Source organism: Rutidosis leptorrhynchoides, chromosome 9 (genome assembly GCF_046630445.1).
Source record: "Rutidosis leptorrhynchoides isolate AG116_Rl617_1_P2 chromosome 9, CSIRO_AGI_Rlap_v1, whole genome shotgun sequence".
Lineage (NCBI taxonomy): Eukaryota > Viridiplantae > Streptophyta > Magnoliopsida > Asterales > Asteraceae > Rutidosis > Rutidosis leptorrhynchoides.
The window spans coordinates 328,624,289-328,643,189 of record NC_092341.1 but is presented as its reverse complement, the minus strand read 5'-3'; the positions used below and the strand labels follow the sequence as shown (position 1 = coordinate 328,643,189).

The 18,901-nt window shown below is 31.8% G+C and overlaps 1 protein-coding gene across 1 annotated transcript; it reads right to left on the bottom strand.

Annotated features, from left to right (window-relative positions):
• Window positions 1–7,649: 7,649 nt before the first annotated feature.
• On the bottom strand, window positions 7,650–10,782 carry LOC139865585 (ras-related protein RABD2a-like). The gene is made up of 8 exons (XM_071853654.1): window positions 10,610–10,782; window positions 10,200–10,272; window positions 9,524–9,571; window positions 9,359–9,406; window positions 9,199–9,270; window positions 8,669–8,824; window positions 8,266–8,369; window positions 7,650–7,804 (listed from the first exon to the last, which is right to left on the bottom strand). Exons 1-8 carry the CDS (start codon window positions 10,621–10,623, stop codon window positions 7,708–7,710), a joined length of 612 nt encoding a protein of 203 aa, XP_071709755.1. The 5' UTR covers window positions 10,624–10,782; the 3' UTR covers window positions 7,650–7,707.
• Window positions 10,783–18,901: the final 8,119 nt, after the last annotated feature.

The window sequence follows — 18,901 nt, the reverse complement described above, 5'->3', positions numbered from 1 at the left end:
ATTACTATAAGAGTAAAAATAGCTTTTATTAAAAATATCTTAAATCAAACAAACTATATTATTAAACGGGTTAAATACATATACATGATAATAATTTGTTTATTACAAACTGAGTAATATAATATATCTTTTATAAAACAACACTCAGTAATGTGTCAACATGTTACATGGGAATTGAAACACTCTCAATGCTCCTACACGACCATCTAAACCCATCACCACCAACGCATAATAAGGTGAAAAAACACCCCACTAGTTAACTATTGGTCAAATGTAACGAGAAAACAAAGGCTCGCCGAATCAAACGTGGGAAGGAAAAAGATAAAAAGAGAGGAAAAGGAAAGAAAAGTGGATAAAGAAAAAGACATATCGGACCACCAATGAGGTTGGGAATTTCGATACTCTTTTATCTGGGTCTGATCGTCTTTGTCCGACGGTCGTCATCTCTGAATACCGGTCGTATTCAATCATCAGACCCTCGCATCAACATATGTGTCGACCGGTGGCCTGGAGGTGGTGATATGTGTGCAGTTTTTTGATCCAATGATTGTGGGTGCTACAATGTTGGAGTATGATTTTATGAGTGATTCTCATGATGTGAAACGGGGCTACTTTGGTAAGGAATTAGATGCAGGTTTCTTTCATTGTTGGGTTGATTTGGGAGTTTTGTAGAATTTACGATGGTTGTTTGAGTGTAACTCGGGGTGCTCAACTAGTTATTTTAGTTGGATTGTTGGTGGTAGAGTTGCATGCACTTGTAAGTACAATTTGTTGGTAGTTCAATTTGGTTGCTGTTATAATTCAGTAGGCTTATAACTACCTTTAGTGGTTTGATTATGTTATAATTCAGTAGACTTATAATTATCTTTAGTGGTTTGATTCTTGATTAAGAATACTAATAATGAAGTGTAAGAACAAAGATGATAATGGAGAAAAGAAATAAATGATTGGTATATTGAGAAAAGGTGTATCATTTACATTCGATTGATGCATATTTATATAAGAAATTGGTAGTCACTATTTGTGGACTTTTGGGGTATATAATATGAAATAATGTCATCCACCAATCTTGACTCTAGTATTACAACACTCCCCCTTGGATGACAATTTTATCAAGAGAGAAACTAGTACTGCCTCGTTAAAAACCTTGCTAAAGAAAACCCGGTGAGAAAAAACATTAGCTAAGGGAAAAAGAGTGCAGCATGGAGTTGACTCCCCCTCAAGTAGACGTCGCTGAGTTGTTACATCTTTTGAACATGTCTCATGCCAATATTGTGAACATGCGTTCTGAAAATAGCAGTTGGAAATGCTTTGGTGAAAAGATTGGCAGAGTTTTGCTGGATTGAACATATCTCATTTCAATCTGGTTGTCCTTGATGATATTTTGAGTGTATGAGAAGAATCTAGGAGGTATGTGTTTTGTTCGGTCACTTTTGATATACCCTTCTTTCATCTGTGCTATACAAGCTGCATTATCTTCATAGATAGTTGTTGGACTTTTATCGCGTTCTAGTTCACAAGAATCAGTAATGAGTTGCGTCATTGATCTCAACCAAAAATATTCCCGAGTAGCTTCACGTAATGCAATCACTTCAGCATGATTTGATGATGTTACAACAAGTGTTTGTTTTTGAGAACGTCATGATATTGCAGTACCTCTATTTAGAAATACATATCCAGTTTGAGATTTAACTTTATTTGGATCAGATAAATAACCTGCATCTGCATAACCAACCAAATATTGTTTTGATTCGTTAGAATAAAATAATTCTAAATCAGTAGTTCCTCGAAGGTATCGAAATATGTGTTTGATCTCATTCTAGTGTCTTTTGGTAGGGGTTGAGCTGAACCTTGTCAACAAATTAACTGCAAAAGAAATGTCAAGTCTTGTATAATTTGTAAGATACATAAGAGCCCCAATTGCACTAAAATATGAAACTTCTGAACCAAGAAGATCTTCATGATCTTCTAGAGGATGAAATGGATCAGTATCAATATTGAGATCTAACAACTATAGGAGTACTTAATGGTTTTTGTCTTGTCCATATTAAAAATGTTATAAAAATCTTTTCGGTATAAGTTATTTGATGTATAAGTAAGTCATTAGTCATATGCTCAATATGTAAATCAACGTAATACTTGATTTTTTTCATTTCAAAATCTTTCTTTAAAAGTTGAATGGTTTCATAGATTTCTTTATTTAAGATAATTGACATAAACAGCTACGATCACATATCCGAACATTGTTTTTATAAAACATACGTGCAAATAAGTTTATATGTATACCCTTTTCTTATCAAGTAGTCATTTAATCGTTTATACCACATGCGACCCGATTGTTTTTAACCTATATAAAGACCTTTGTAACTTGATGGAGTACATTTCTTTAGGTTTTGCATTGGATGCTTCTGATACCTTAAATCCTTTAGGTATCTTCATATATATATCACTATCAAGTGATCCATATAGATAAGCATTCACAATATCCATGAGATGCATTTCTAAATTTTTAGAAACTGCCAGGCTGATTAAGTATCTAAGAGTAATTGCATCCATAATAGGAGAATAATTTTCCTCATAATCAATTTCTGGTCTTTGAGAAAAACCTTAAGTTACAAATCTAGCTTTATACCTTGTAACTTCATTTTTCTCATTTCTTTTTCGCACAAAAATCCATCTATAACCCACAGGTTTCACATCTTTAGGTGTGAGAACGATAGATCCGGAAACTTTTCTTTTATTGAGTGATTCAAATTCAGCTCGTATTTCTCTTTTCCAATGATTCCAATCATGTCTATTTTGACATTCCATGACAGATTTTGGTTCTGGATCATCATCATCATTCATGATGTCATATGCAACATTATATGAAAATATCTCATCAAGATTTTTCATTTCATTTCGGTTCCATAATATTTTTGAATGTGCACAATTGATTGAAAATTCCGTATTGACATCATCAATCTCCTCTGCAGAAAAAATATTGATTTGTGGTTCTTCTTGAACATTTTCTTTTACCTCATTATCAGCTGATTTTATTTTTCAAGAATTTTTATCATTTGAACCAATTGGTCTCCCACGTTTCTGGCGTGGCGAAGACTCATGAGTGACATTATTGCCAGCTTTATGAAATTTCAATTCTAGCTTAAGCATTTACTGCTGGTATATATATGATTTAGTCACTCCCCTTTTTTTATCTGTAAATGCATCGGGTAATTTATTTGCAAGTTCTTGCATATGCATTATTTTTGAACTTTTATCTCGCATTCTTTTGTGCGATGATCAAGATACATTAATTTATGTTCACACCATGAAACATCTTTTTCTTTTATTTTTTATTTTTCATTTCTCCCCCTAATCTAGGGAAGAATTTTTATTAAAATGACAATCAACAAAACGTGCTGTAAAAACATCACCCGTCATGGGTTCAATATATCTTATGATTGCAGTTGTTTCATATCCAACATATATTTCCATCCTTCTTTGAGGAACCATTTTAGTGCGTTGTGGTGGTGCAATTAGAAAATACACTACACGACCAAATGTTTTAAGGTGGAAAATATTTGGCTCTCAACCAAAGTTAAGTTGGTAGGGGAGAATATTTATGACTTGCACTTGGTTTAATGCGAATTAACGTCGCATCATGTAAATTTACATGTTCCCATAAATATTGAGAGTTTTGTACTCATTACCAATTGTCTAGTTATTAGCTGCAAGCGTTTATCTATTGATTCAGCTAAACCAATTTTTGAATACACATAAGCAACTGGATGTTTAACAACAATCCTTATAGACATATAATTATCATTAAATGCTTGAGATGTTAACTCACCAGCATTATCAGATCTCACCCTTTTAATGGTGTAATCGAAAAATGTGTTCTTTATTTAATAATTTGAGCAAGAAACTTTATAAATGCCACATTTCGACTTGATAATAGACAAATATGAGACCATCTACCAAATGCGTCTATCAGAACATGAAATGTCTAAATGGTTCACATGGTGGATGAATTTATTCACATATCTCACATTGAATTCTTTCAAGAAACATTTGTGATTCTTTTTCACAATATACTTTTCATTAATCACCATATGTGCTTTTCATCATATATCCTTTTAATCATATGCGCTTTTAATCATATGCGCTGCGCTTTTCATCATATGTGCTTTTTATCATATGCGCTTTTAATCATATGCGCTGCGCTTTTCATCATATGCGCTTTTCGGTGCTACATAGGTATTTCTCATTTCCGGTTATCATTGACTGATAATCATATCTATTATGATATATACCAGAGAAACTTAACAAATTTATCTTTGATTTGGGAGAAAACAAGGCATTGTTTATCAGAAAATTCGTACCGTTTGGTAATATGACTTTTTACCTTTTCCGTTCCTTATATCAAGTTTGCAAGACCTAATATATTATTTATATTTCGTTCATTTGATTTAAATCAATGAAATATTTCTTAGATTTGATCATAGTGTGTATGTTACCACTATCTGTAATACATAGGTCTTTACCATTTAATTGATGTTGTATTTCAGCAGGATTCATACTAAAATTTTAAATAAGATAAGCAAATAATGAGTTATATTTCAGCAAGATAATCAAATTATATTACATGCAAACAAGTAGGGCTGTAAATGAGCCGAGCTACTCGAGCTCGTGTAAGTTCGCGAGCCTAAACGAGCTTTCATATATATATATATATATATATATATATATATATATATATATATATATATATATATATATATATATATGTATTAATAATAATATAATAATAATAATAATAATAATAATAATAATAATAATAATAATAATAATAATAATAATAATAATAGTTAATAGTAATTTAAATATTTATAAAGTAAAAGAATGATTTAACGAGTAATTGAGTTTGAATATCTGACTTGGTCTTCTTTTCCCAACCAATTCTCACGTCTACCTATGTCCAACTTTTCATTTTCCCAAGTAGAGTTTCCCTTCATTTTTCATATTCATAGACTCATAGTGATAGTTATAATTATCATTATTATTTATATTATATTATATTTATTTTCTGATTCCTGCTTTCAGTATGTTCGTGTCTCTTCCATTTCTCAGGTCAGTAAACATAATACGGGGTATCATTTAAGCCATCGTCACTTCAAATAAATAGTTTTGGGAGTGAACTTATGAAATAAGTTATGAGTAACTGGTCTTTTACCGAGTTAAAAAAGCGATTAATGAGCTCGATTCTTCATTCAACGAGCCATTTTTTAATCGATACAAAACATGTTACTCCGTTGAAGGTTTTTAGAGAACAACGAGCTCATAACGAGCCGGGCTCTAGATTTTGACTAGAATCACGAGCCGAGCTCGAGCTAAAACTTCAAGGCTCGAATCGAGCCGAGCTCGAGCTCGAGCTTTCTGAAAACTAAACGATATATATTATTTTTATATATTGCACTGCTTTTAATTGAATTGCTTTATATGTGTAGCTTTTGTTGATTCAATAGTTAATCGTTAATCATCTAAGAGAGTAAAGTCAACAGAATATAAATGAGGTAAAGTATTATTATCAAAATTCAAAAGTAACTTAATTAGGTATGTCTAGCTTTCATTAATTCAATCATTCTGTTTTCTGACTTTATACTAAAGGATTTAAATGCCTAGTAATAATACGGAGTAATAATAAGGAGTAAATTTTTTATAAAGAAATATGTTTGATATATTATAAACGCGACAAACTATATAATCTTTATGCACTTTCTGGAATATACTCAGTATAATAATTTGCTTTGAATAATTACAAAAAACCTATATTTCGAGTCAAGAACTACCACATGTGATGTGCTGTTTCTATAGTTTTTTTTATATGGTTATAGGTATATTAGTAATAATGATGATAGTTAGTATGACCAATACAATAGGAAAAATCATCCCTGAAAAAAATTTTTTTTTTTTGAAAGTGGTAATCTGAGAAAATGAAGATTGATTTGTGAAAATGTGAAAGGGAGATGTTTATTTTATATTTGAAAAATATAGTCGTTGTAACGTCGTCAGTTGACGTTAACAACCGTTATATACATATGACCGTTGTAACGTCGTTAGTTGATGTTAACGACTGTTATGTACTCGTTGTATTAATAATAATTTTAATAAAAGAATTTTGTTAGTATAAATACGATTACTATAAATACATTTAGTATAAATACGTTTAGTATAAATACGAAGATTAAGAGAATAAACATATTATGCATAAATAATAAATTTTAAGAATAAACATTAGGTTGCATGAAATAAATAATGATTAATTACATAAGTAATCATAAATGTTAGATTACATAAATATAAATATTAGTGAAGTTAATAAAAGTTATATTACAGAAATATAATTCAGGCGGTGTAACCGACCATATATAACTTAAATAACATAAATATAAATGTTAGTGAAGTTAATAAAAGTTAAATTACATAAATATAATTCAGGCAGTATAACCGACCATATATAACTTAAATAACATAAAAATAAATGTTAGTGTAAGTTAATAAAAGTTAGATTACATAAATATAATTCAGGCGGTATAACCGACCATATATAACTTAAATAACATAAATATAAATGTTAGTGAAGTTAATAAAAGTTAAACAATTTCTTACCTTGATTATACAGAGCACTTCGTGCTGATAACGTGTTATAATTCAGTAGGCTTATAACTACCTTTAGTGGTTTGATTATGTTATAATTCAGTAGGCTTATAACTACCTTTAGTGGTTTGATTCTTGATTAAGAATACTAATAATGAAGTGTAAGAACAAAGATGATAATGGAGAAAAGAAATAAATGATTGGTATATTGAGAAAATGTGTATCATTTACATTCGATTGATGCATATTTATATAAGAAATTGGTAGTCACTATTTGTGGACTTTTGGGGTATATAATATGAAATAATGTCATCCACCATGACTCTAATATTACGAACAGTTGCTACATTAGTTGTACATCTTATTTGTTAGATCTTATCAAACAAATCAGGAGCTCTGTCAAGTTTAACACAATTGATTTTCAAGTCACGTATATTTATTTATTTTTTTCCCAAAAAACGGACTAATATAAAAGTAATACATCAATATTCATAATTAGTAATAGTAAAATAAAATAATATGACAAAAATATTTTTCTAGAAATGCAACTCACAATTATTATTCTAATTTAATTATAAAAAAATGTATCTATAAATTTTGCTTGCTTTTCAAAAAAATATTTATATGATTCACACTTATCCACTATTATTACGTAGAAGTTGAAAACATGCATACGAAGTTGAAAGAAAACATAACATACCAATTATGATTATGATATGATGAAAATCATTTGAAAATGTATCACTATATTCCTTGAATTATGGTTCCAACAATACATTGCAACATACATGTAAACAAAAAATAAATTCTAGTTGCAGTGACTAGAACTGCAGCTCTTAACATTCAACATATTCAATAATCTAATATAAAGAATAGAAAATGAATACTAAAAGTTATCAATGCTTGCAATTTGTACAACCAATTTAAGAACCAGAATCTTGAAAGAATAGCAACTATACAAGCTTACAGGAAAAAAAAATATAGCAAAAGCAAAGTGCAAAAAACTTGCAAAACAATTTGGAGACATGTTGTGAGTTTATAACAATTAACGGTTGCAGAAACGGCATTCTAAGTGGAGCAGCAACCACCTTTTTCCCCAACAGGTTGACCCTTAAGCTGCACAGACGGTGGCCTTGCGCTGTTTGCACCAGGCTGGCTAGCCATCCTGTAACAAACAGTAGTTTGCCCAAACACACAAGTTATAGCCCATATTAATAAAATACCTATGGTGTAAATAATGACAACGATAACCATATTAATAATACTCCAGCTCTTTGAATTGAATCTGATTGGGATTAATACCGGTTTGACCCATTCCTACTTTTGGCTAAAGTTTCGTATGACCCATTTGATCTAAAAAAAAACTGATCTACCAGTTCTCAATTAAATAGACATAAAATTGACCTCTGCGAATATGAATTAAAACCTAACAGCAACAATCTAATTGAAGATGATTCAAGTGTCAGTACGTGTTTCATAAATTCAAGAGAAAAAGAATTCCATTTTTAAGTTTTTAATAAGTTGCTCGATAAAATAGTAAATTTATAAACCATCGTGTATTAAATTAGAGAGAGTGATGATAATTAGACAGAGGCAGATAAAAAATTGGTATGAAATGTGGAGCACCTGTTTTTGATATCAGCAGACATGGCCATGAAAGCCTGTTCAACATTAGTAGCATCTTTCGCACTAGTTTCCATAAATGGAATCCCGATACTGTCCGCAAATTCCTGATAACAAAAGAACAAGATTTAATGACATATTTGGAAAACGAATAACAAAAAAAATTTAACGAAAAAAATACTAAGAAAAGATAATTAATTACAATGCTAAACTAGAAAAAAATACTTACACAAAGCATAATATCCTAACAATATTGAAATTGTGTAGAACTTGATAAAATAACAATTTCAACAATGACAAAAATAAATAATATCGACTTAAAAGCATAGACAGATATATAAAAAAGAACATACATGACACTTATATAATACGCATTATAACTGACAAAAACAAGACAACATTGTACCTTAGCAGTGTCATACGATACAGCTCTGCTTTCAGTAAGATCACATTTGTTTCCAACAAGAAGTTTATTCACATTTTCACTTGCATAGCGATCAATTTCACTCAACCATTGCTTAACATTGTTGAAGCTTTCTAGGTCAGTGACATCATAAACTATCTGCAGAAACATATCAGATGAAATACTTCAGTAAACCCATAAATTCATAAGGCAAAGCATAACAATGTAGTGTGTGATGTCTTTCTATAGCTCATCTCCCAAGAATTTATAACTTTAGGTGGTAATATTAACCATTTACCTGTAAACAGGTCATTTTAGGTTACGTTACATCTTTATCATGATAGATGAGTTAATATGACGGATTTACGTAAACAAGGTAACATGACAGAGGAGTTGAGATCGTCCAAAGCGTATAAAAATACATAAAACCCTCATAAACTACTCAATCCCTTACCCAACCTGCTTGATCAGACCATTGTTGCCATCTCGATTTTTTATTAAGCGTAATGAAAGCTAATAACCGGAAAGCTTACTATAATGCCATGGGCCCCACGGTAGTAGCTACTAGTAATTGTCCTGAACCTTTCTTGTCCAGCCGTGTCCCACTGCATTGTTCAAAGAGGCGATAATTAGTTGATACGAACACCCTTCTAAAATTTCTCAATTACATGTTTTCAGAAGCAAAATTCTTACAATTTGAAGCTTAATGGTTTTTCCATCCTGCTCCACGGTACGGATTTTCTGCAGATTAAACGAGTTAATAAAACCATAATCATAAAAAATGTGACCATAATAAACTGTAACATGATTGATTTAAGATGATATATCAAAACACATTTGATTTGACTAGCTTCTTACAAAGTCCACACCAATTGTGCTGATGTAGCTGTCAAGGTACGAGTCATCCTGTATGAAAGAGATTAAAACAAGACATAAGAAGTCAAAAATATTAAGCAGTATGTATTTTACTAAAATATAAACAGAAACTTCATATCCATTATATTAAAAGTGTTCAAATCGACATTCATCGTAGTTGCTCACTTAGAGAGTAAGATGATGCAATTAAAATAAAAAATAAAAAAACAAGAAGAATTTGATGCATAAAAAAAAAAAAAAAAGATAGAGGTGGGGATTTGGCCCATTTGATCACGAATGGGTTGATTTGGGTTATGCTTCATCTAAAAAAGTTAGTCAAAAAATTTAAAGGGACGAGTTAAACGGTGGAAACTCGCCAAACAAATTTCTTTATACATGACCCAGTTACTCAAATAATTAGGTTATTATTTCAATGATATGTTTTGGCGACCATAGTCTCGATAATGAAAAAAATTATGACCCGATCAGTTTATACCAGCAGTATAAGCTTTCCTGTTCCCAACCCGCCCATTTCACCACCTATAGGAAAAGGTATACAATCTGCTGAGATAAGTAAAGCTTATGAACTACATTGATCCAATATCAAATCAAGCACAAAATCATATCAAACAAACAAAAGATCCATCTTATATGGGTACGAAAGATAGCATAGTCTTACAGCAAATCTAAGCAGTAAACAAGATTTGCCAACACCTGAGTCCCCAATCAGCAAAAGCTTGAACAAGTAATCACTGCAATACGCACATCAAGTATTACATTACATTTTACATTATATACATTATATATGAAAATATATGTATAAAAAGCTATTATAACTAAAAGACCACATGAAAAGCCTAAATAATCGAAGATCAACAATTATATATAAGTAATCAATATATTATATATACAATTTCGAATTCAATTATGTAAGAATAAGAAACAAGCATACACAATAATAATTGCAAGGAAAATAGAGATCCAATTATATTAATCAAATCAACAACAATTGTCGACAGAGATTATATTCATAAAAAGAATTAATAAAATAATCAGATCTAATAAATAAATTAGAGATTGGGGACTTACTATTCGTGATTCATGATTTAAAAAACGATGGGTGGGCGATTTAACGGTGACGGAGATTGGTTCCGACGGCCGATAATGTGGATTTCACCGGAGAAAACAGAGAATAGATGAGAATTGTAAAAAGAAAGATGAATAATTGATGATTTTTTAATAGATATAGAGAGGGAAACAACAACCGACAGATGGATGCATATGATGAATGTAACAAACAATATTACGGTACTATGTTACGAAGTACAGTAAATTATTATTTGCATTTAAATTTACATTTACATTACATTTATTTACATTTACATTTACATTTACAATAACTGTATTAGGCACCACAAGGAACAGTAACAATTTGACATCATCGCTCCATTAGCACCACGAGGAACAGTAACAATTTGACATCATCGCTGATGTCATACTGATGTCAGCAATCTTGACTTTTTTTTCCATCTCAAACATTTGACCCAAATGGGCATGTGACCTCTTCCTAGTTAGATTAATTTAGTTTAATTGTATGAAGAATATTTAAATTAAACTAATTTTTAAGTTGAGATTAAGTGACCAATTAGAGTGTGACACGCAGCGTGATAATCATATGTGATTGAAAAAAATTAAAAAAAAGTTTTTTTTAAAAAAAAAAAGAATTTTCGAAAACTTTTTTTTTTCGAATTTTTTTTTTCAATCACATATGATTGAATTTAACATCCAGTAAATCACATGTGATTCTGCATGTCAATCACATGTGATTGTAAAACCAAGTCACATGTAATTCTGCATGTCAAATCCAATCACATGTGATTGAAAAAATTGTTTTAGTAAAATGACGAATTTCAGTAAGTTTGTGCTAAAACCTTTAAACACCAAGTTTTTGATAAAAACTTGATCAAATCAGCGAATTAAATTATGAAATTTTGAAGATATGATCATGAAACGCTAACAAACTTGATCAAATCGCAGAATTAAAGTCTGTTTTCGGTTGAATTTTATTTTTGAAAAAAAAAATTGAATTTTTTTTTTCAATCACATACGATTGGATTTGATATGCAGAATCACATGTGATTGTGTTTTACAATCACATGTGATTGAGTTTTACAATCACACGTGATTGGATTTGAAATGCTAAATTTTTTTTAAAAAAATTGAAAATTTTTTTCCAAAAAAAAAGTTTCGAAAAAAAATTAAATTTTTTATTTTTTTTTAAATTTTTTGAATTTTTTTTCAATCACACGTGATTGTCGCGCCACATGTCGCGCTCTAATTGGTCCGTTGAATTTCAAGCAAATTATTGGATTCAAGGGATTACAACTCTTAATTGTATATTACGAGTACCAGATTTTAACTTATCATATGTTATTTTATTTTTTAAAGAGTTTTATCCGATTAATATTATTAAAAAATAATTAAAGTATAGTAAAGCGCGCCTTGTAACCTCACAAACAACCAGAAGCCTAGCTAGACCCTACTTAACTAAGAAATGGATAGCAAAACCAAGACTGAAAGGACCCGTCCTAATCCATCCGGACGAAGTCCATATCGATTATAAACGATTCACAACAGTTGATTACATCGCGAGGTACTTGACCTCTATATGATACATATTACAAACATTGCATTCGTTTTTAAAAGACAATTTTTCGTTACATCGACAGTTGACAGACATATATAGCATTTCATAATATATGCAAATATAATTGTCTTAATAATAATATTGATGAACTCAACGACTCGAATGCAACGTCTTTTGAAATATGTCATGAATGACTCCAAGTAATATCCCTAAAATAAGCAAATGCACAGCGGAAGATTTCTTTCGTACCTGAGAATAAACATGCTTTAAAGTGTCAACCAAAAGGTTGGTGAGTTCATTAGTTTAGCATAAATAATCATTTCATAATTTTAATAGACCACGAGATTTCATATTTCCATTTCTCATAAACATACGTCCCATGCATAGAGACAAAAATATCATTCATATGGATTGAACACCTGGTAACCGACATTCACAATATGTATTTAAGAATATCCCCATCATTCCGGGATCCTCCTTCGGACATGATATAAATTTCGAAGTACTAAAGCATCCGGTACTTTGGATGGGGCTTGTTGGGCCCGATATATCTATCTTTAGGATTCGCGTCAATTAGGGTGTCTGTTCCCTAATTCTTAGATTACCAGACTTAATAAAAAGGGGCATATTTGAAATGTCCCGTTCTTATTGATTAAAAACGTTCCATATTAATTGATTTCGTTGCGAGGTTTTGACCTCTATATGAGACGTTTTTCAAAGACTGCATTCATTTTTAAAACAAACCATAACCTTTATTTCATAGATAAAGGTTTTAAAAAGCTTTACGTAGATTATCAAATAATGATAATCAAAAATATCCTGTTTACACACGACCATTACATAATGGTTTACAATACAAATATGTTACAACAAAATAAGTTTCTTGAATGCAGTTTTTACACAATATCATACAAGCATGGACTCCAAATCTCGTCCTTATTTAAGTATGCGACAGCGGAAGTTCTTAATAATCACCTGAGAATAAACATGCTTAAAACGTCAACAAAAATGTTGGTGAGTTATAGGTTTAACCTATATATATCAAATCATAATAATAGACCACAAGATTTCATATTTCAATACACATCCCATACATAGAGATAAAAAATCATTCATATGGTGAACACCTAGTAACCGACATTAACAAGATGCATATATAAGAATATCCCCATCATTCCAGGACACCCTTCGGATATGATATAAATTTCGAAGTACTAAAGCATCCGGTACTTTGGATGGGGTTTGTTAGGCCCAATAGATCTATCTTTAGGATTCGCGTCAGTTAGGGTGTCTGTTCCCTAATTCTTAGATTACCAGACTTAATAAAAAGGGGCATATTCGATTTCGATAATTCAACCATAGAATGTAGTTTCACGTACTTGTGTCTATTTTGTAAATCATTTATAAAACCTGCATGTATTCTCATCCCAAAAATATTAGATTTTAAAAGTGGGACTATAACTCACTTTCACAGATTTTTACTTCGTCGAGAAGTAAGACTTGACCACTGGTTGATTCACGAACCTATAACAATATATACATATATATCAAAGTATGTTCAAAATATATTTACAACACTTTTAATATATTTTGATGTTTTAAGTTTATTAAGTCAGCTGTCCTCGTTAGTAACCTACAACTAGTTGTCCACAGTTAGATGTACAGAAATAAATCGATAAATATTATCTTGAATCAATCCACGACCCAGTGTATACGTATCTCAGTATTGATCACAACTCAAACTATATATATTTTGGAATCAACCTCAACCCTGTATAGCTAACTCCAACATTCACATATAGAGTGTCTATGGTTGTTCCGAAATATATATAGATGTGTCGACATGATAGGTCGAAACATTGTATACGTGTCTATGGTATCTCAAGATTACATAATATACAATACAAGTTGATTAAGTTATGGTTGGAATAGATTTGTTACCAATTTTCACGTAGCTAAAATGAGAAAAATTATCCAATCTTGTTTTACCCATAACTTCTTCATTTTAAATCCGTTTTGAGTGAATCAAATTGCTATGGTTTCATATTGAACTCTATTTTATGAATCTAAACAGAAAAAGTATAGGTTTATAGTCGGAAAAATAAGTTACAAGTCATTTTTGTAAAGGTAGTCATTTCAGTCGAAAGAACGACGTCTAGATGACCATTTTAGAAAACATACTTCCACTTTGAGTTTAACCATAATTTTTGGATATAGTTTCATGTTCATAATAAAAATCATTTTCTCAGAATAACAACTTTTAAATCAAAGTTTATCATAGTTTTTAATTAACTAACCCAAAACAGCCCGCGGTGTTACTACGACGGCGTAAATCCGGTTTTACGGTGTTTTTCGTGTTTCCAGGTTTTAAATCATTAAGTTAGCATATCATATAGATATAGAACATGTGTTTAGTTGATTTTAAAAGTCAAGTTAGAAGGATTAACTTTTGTTTGCGAACAAGTTTAGAATTAACTAAACTATGTTCTAGTGATTACAAGTTTAAACCTTCGAATAAGATAGCTTTATATGTATGAATCGAATGATGTTATGAACATCATTACTACCTTAAGTTCCTTGGATAAACCTACTGGAAAAGAGAAAAATGGATCTAGCTTCAACGGATCCTTGGATGGCTCGAAGTTCTTGAAGCAGAATCATGACACGAAAACAAGTTCAAGTAAGATCATCACTTGAAATAAGATTGTTATAGTTATAGAAATTGAACCAAAGTTTGAATATGATTATTATCTTGTATTAGAATGATAACCTACTGTAAGAAACAAAGATTTCTTGAGGTTGGATGATCACCTTACAAGATTGGAAGTGAGCTAGCAAACTTGAAAGTATTCTTGATTTTATGTAACAAGAACTTGTAGAATATATGAAGAACACTTAGAACTTGAAGATAGAACTTGAGAGAGATCAATTATATGAAGAAAATTGAAGAATGAAAGTGTTTGTAGGTGTTTTTGGTCGTTGGTGTATGGATTAGATATAAAGGATATGTAATTTTGTTTTCATGTAAATAAGTCATGAATGATTACTCATATTTTTGTAATTTTATGAGATATTTCATGCTAGTTGCCAAATGATGGTTCCCACATGTGTTAGGTGACTCACATGGGCTGCTAAGAGCTGATCATTGGAGTGTATATACCAATAGTACATACATCTAAAAGCTGTGTATTGTACGAGTACGAATACTGGTGCATACGAGTATAATTGTTGATGAAACTGAACGAGGATGTAATTGTAAGCATTTTTGTTAAGTAGAAGTATTTTGATAAGTGTCTTGAAGTCTTTCAAAAGTGTATGAATACATATTAAAACACTACATGTATATACATTTTAACTGAGTCGTTAAGTCATCGTTAGTCGTTACATGTAAATGTTGTTTTGAAACCTTTAGGTTAACGATCTTGTTGAATGTTGTTAACCCATTGTTTATTATAACAAATGAGATGTTAAATTGTTATATTATCATGATATTATGATATATAATATATCTTAGTATGATATATATACAGTTAAATGTCATTACAACGATAATCGTTACATATATGTCTCGTTTCGAAATCATTAAGTTAGTAGTCTTATTTTTACATATGTATTTCATTGTTAATACACTTAATAATATATTTACTTATCATTTAACATAATTAACCAAGTGTATCAATATCTTAATATGATTCATATGTACCTAGTAAGACGTTGTTATAACGATAATCGTTATATATATCGTTTTCGAGTTTCTTAAATTAATAGTCTCATTTTTATGTATATAACTCCTTGTTAAAATACCTAATGAGATACATACTTATAATAAAATCATGTTAACTATATATATAACCATATATATGTCATCGTATAGTTTTTACAAGTTTTAACGTTCGTGAATCACCGGTCAACTTGGGTGGTCAATTGTCTATATGACACATATTTCAATTAATCAAGTCTTAACAAGTTTGATTGCTTAACATGTTGGAAACATTTGATGATGTAAATATCAATCTCAATTAATATATATAAACATGGAAAAGTTCGGGTCACTACAGTACCTACCCGTTAAATAAATTTCGTCCCGAAATTTTAAGCTGTTGAAGGTGTTGACGAATCTTCTGGAAATAAATGCGGGTATTTCTTCTTCATCTGATCTTCACGCTCCCAGGTGAACTCGGGTCCTCTACGAGTATTCCATCAAACCTTAACAATTGGTATCTTGTTTTGCTTAAGTCTTTTAACCTCACGATCCATTATTTTGACGAGTTCTTCGATGAATTGAAGTTTTTCGTTGATTTGGATTTCATCTAACGGAATAGTGAGATCTTCTTTAGCAAAACATTTCTTCAAATTCGAGACGTGGAAAGTGTTATGTACAGCCGCGAGTTGTTGAGGTAACTCAAGTCGGTAAGCTACTGGTCCGACACGATCAATAATCTTGAATGGTCCAATATACCTTGGATTTAATTTCCCTCGTTTACCAAATCGAACAACGCCTTTCCAAGGTGCAACTTTAAGCATGACCATCTCTCCAATTTCAAATTCTATATCTTTTCTTTTAATGTCAGCGTAGCTCTTTTATCGACTTTGGGCGGTTTTCAACCGTTGTTGAATTTGGATGATCTTCTCGGTAGTTTCTTGTATAATCTCCAGACCCGTAATCTGTCTATCCCCCACTTCACTCCAACAAATCGGAGACCTGCACTTTCTACCATAAAGTGCTTCAAACGGCGCCATCTCAATGCTTGAATGGTAGCTGTTGTTGTAGGAAAATTCTGCTAACGGTAGATGTCGATCCCAACTGTTTCCGAAATCAATAACACATGCTCGTAGCATGTCTTCAAGCATTTGTATCGTCCTTTCGCTCTGCCCATCAGTTTGTGGATGATAGGCAGTACTCATGTCTAGACGAGTTCCTAATGCTTGCTGTAATGTCTGCCAGAATCTTGAAATAAATCTGCCATCCCTATCAGAGATAATAGAGATTGGTATTCCATGTCTGGAGACGACTTCCTTCAAATACAGTCGTGCTAACTTCTCCATCTTGTCATCTTCTCTTATTGGCAGGAAGTGTGCTGATTTGGTGAGATGATCAACTATTACCCAAATAGTATCAAAATCACTTGCAATCCTTGGCAATTTAGTGATGAAATCCATGGTAATGTTTTCCCATTTCCATTCCGGGATTTCGGGTTATTGAAGTAGACCTGATGGTTTCTGATGCTCAGCTTTGACCTTAGAACACGTCAAACATTCTCCTACGTATTTAGCAACATCGGCTTTCATACCCGGCCACCAAAAATGTTTCTTGAGATCCTTGTACATCTTCCCCGTTCCAGGATGTATTGAGTATCTGGTTTTATGAGCTTCTCTAAGTACCATTTCTCTCATATCTCCAAATTTTGGTACCCAAATCCTTTCAGCCCTATACCGGGTTCCGTCTTCCCGAATATTAAGATGCTTCTCCGATCCTTTGGGTATTTCATCCTTTAAATTTCCCTTTTTTAAAACTCCTTGTTGCGCCTCCTTTATTTGAGTAGTAAGGTTATTATGAATCATTATATTCATAGATTTTACTCGAATGGGTTCTCTGTCCTTCCTGCTCAAGGCATCGGCTACCACATTTGCCTTCCCCGGGTGGTAACGAATCTCAAAGTCGTAATCATTCAATAATTCAATCCACCTACGCTGCCTCATATTCAGTTGTTTCTGATTAAATATGTGTTGAAGACTTTTGTGGTCGGTATATATAATACTTTTGACCCCATTTAAGTAGTGCCTCCAAGTCTTTAATGCAAAAACAACCACGCCTAATTCCAAATCATGCGTCGTATAATTTTGTTCGTGAATCTTCAATTGTCTAGACGCATAAGCAATCACCTTCGTTCGTTGCATTAATACACAACCGAGACCTTGCTTTGATGCGTCACAATAAATCACAAAATCATCATTCCCTTCAGGCAATGACAATATAGGTGCCGTAGTTAGCTTTTTCTTCAATAACTGAAACGCTTTCTCTTGTTCATCATTCCATTCAAATTTCTTCCCTTTATGCGTTAATGCAGTCAAGGGTTTTGCTATTCTGGAAAAGTCTTGGATGAACCTTCTATAGTAACCAGCTAGTCCTAAAAACTGGCGTATGTGTTTCGGAGTTTTCGGGGTTTCCCACTTTTCAACAGTTTCTATCTTTGCCGGATCCACCTTAATACCTTCTTTGTTCACTATGTGACCGAGGAATTGAACTTCTTCCAACCAAAATGCACACTTTGAAAACTTAGCATACAATTCTTCCTTCCTCAATACTTCTAACACCTTTCTCAAATGTTCACCGTGTTCTTGGTCATTCTTTGAGTAAATAAGTATGTCATCAATGAAAACAATGACAAACTTGTCAAGGTATGATCCACACACTCGGTTCATAAGGTCAATGAACACAGCTGGTGCATTAGTTAAACCAAACGGCATGACCATAAACTCGTAATGACCGTAACGTGTTCTGAAAGCAGTCTTTGGAATATCATCTTCTTTCACCCGCATTTGATGATACCCGGAACGTAAGTCAATCTTTGAATAAACAAACGAACCTTGTATTTGATCAAATAAGTCGTCGATTCTCGGTAGTGGGTAGCGGTTCTTGATGGTAAGTTTGTTCAACTCTCGGTAGTCGATACACAACCTGAATGTACCATCTTTCTTCTTGACAAACAAAACAGGAGCTCCCCACGGTGATG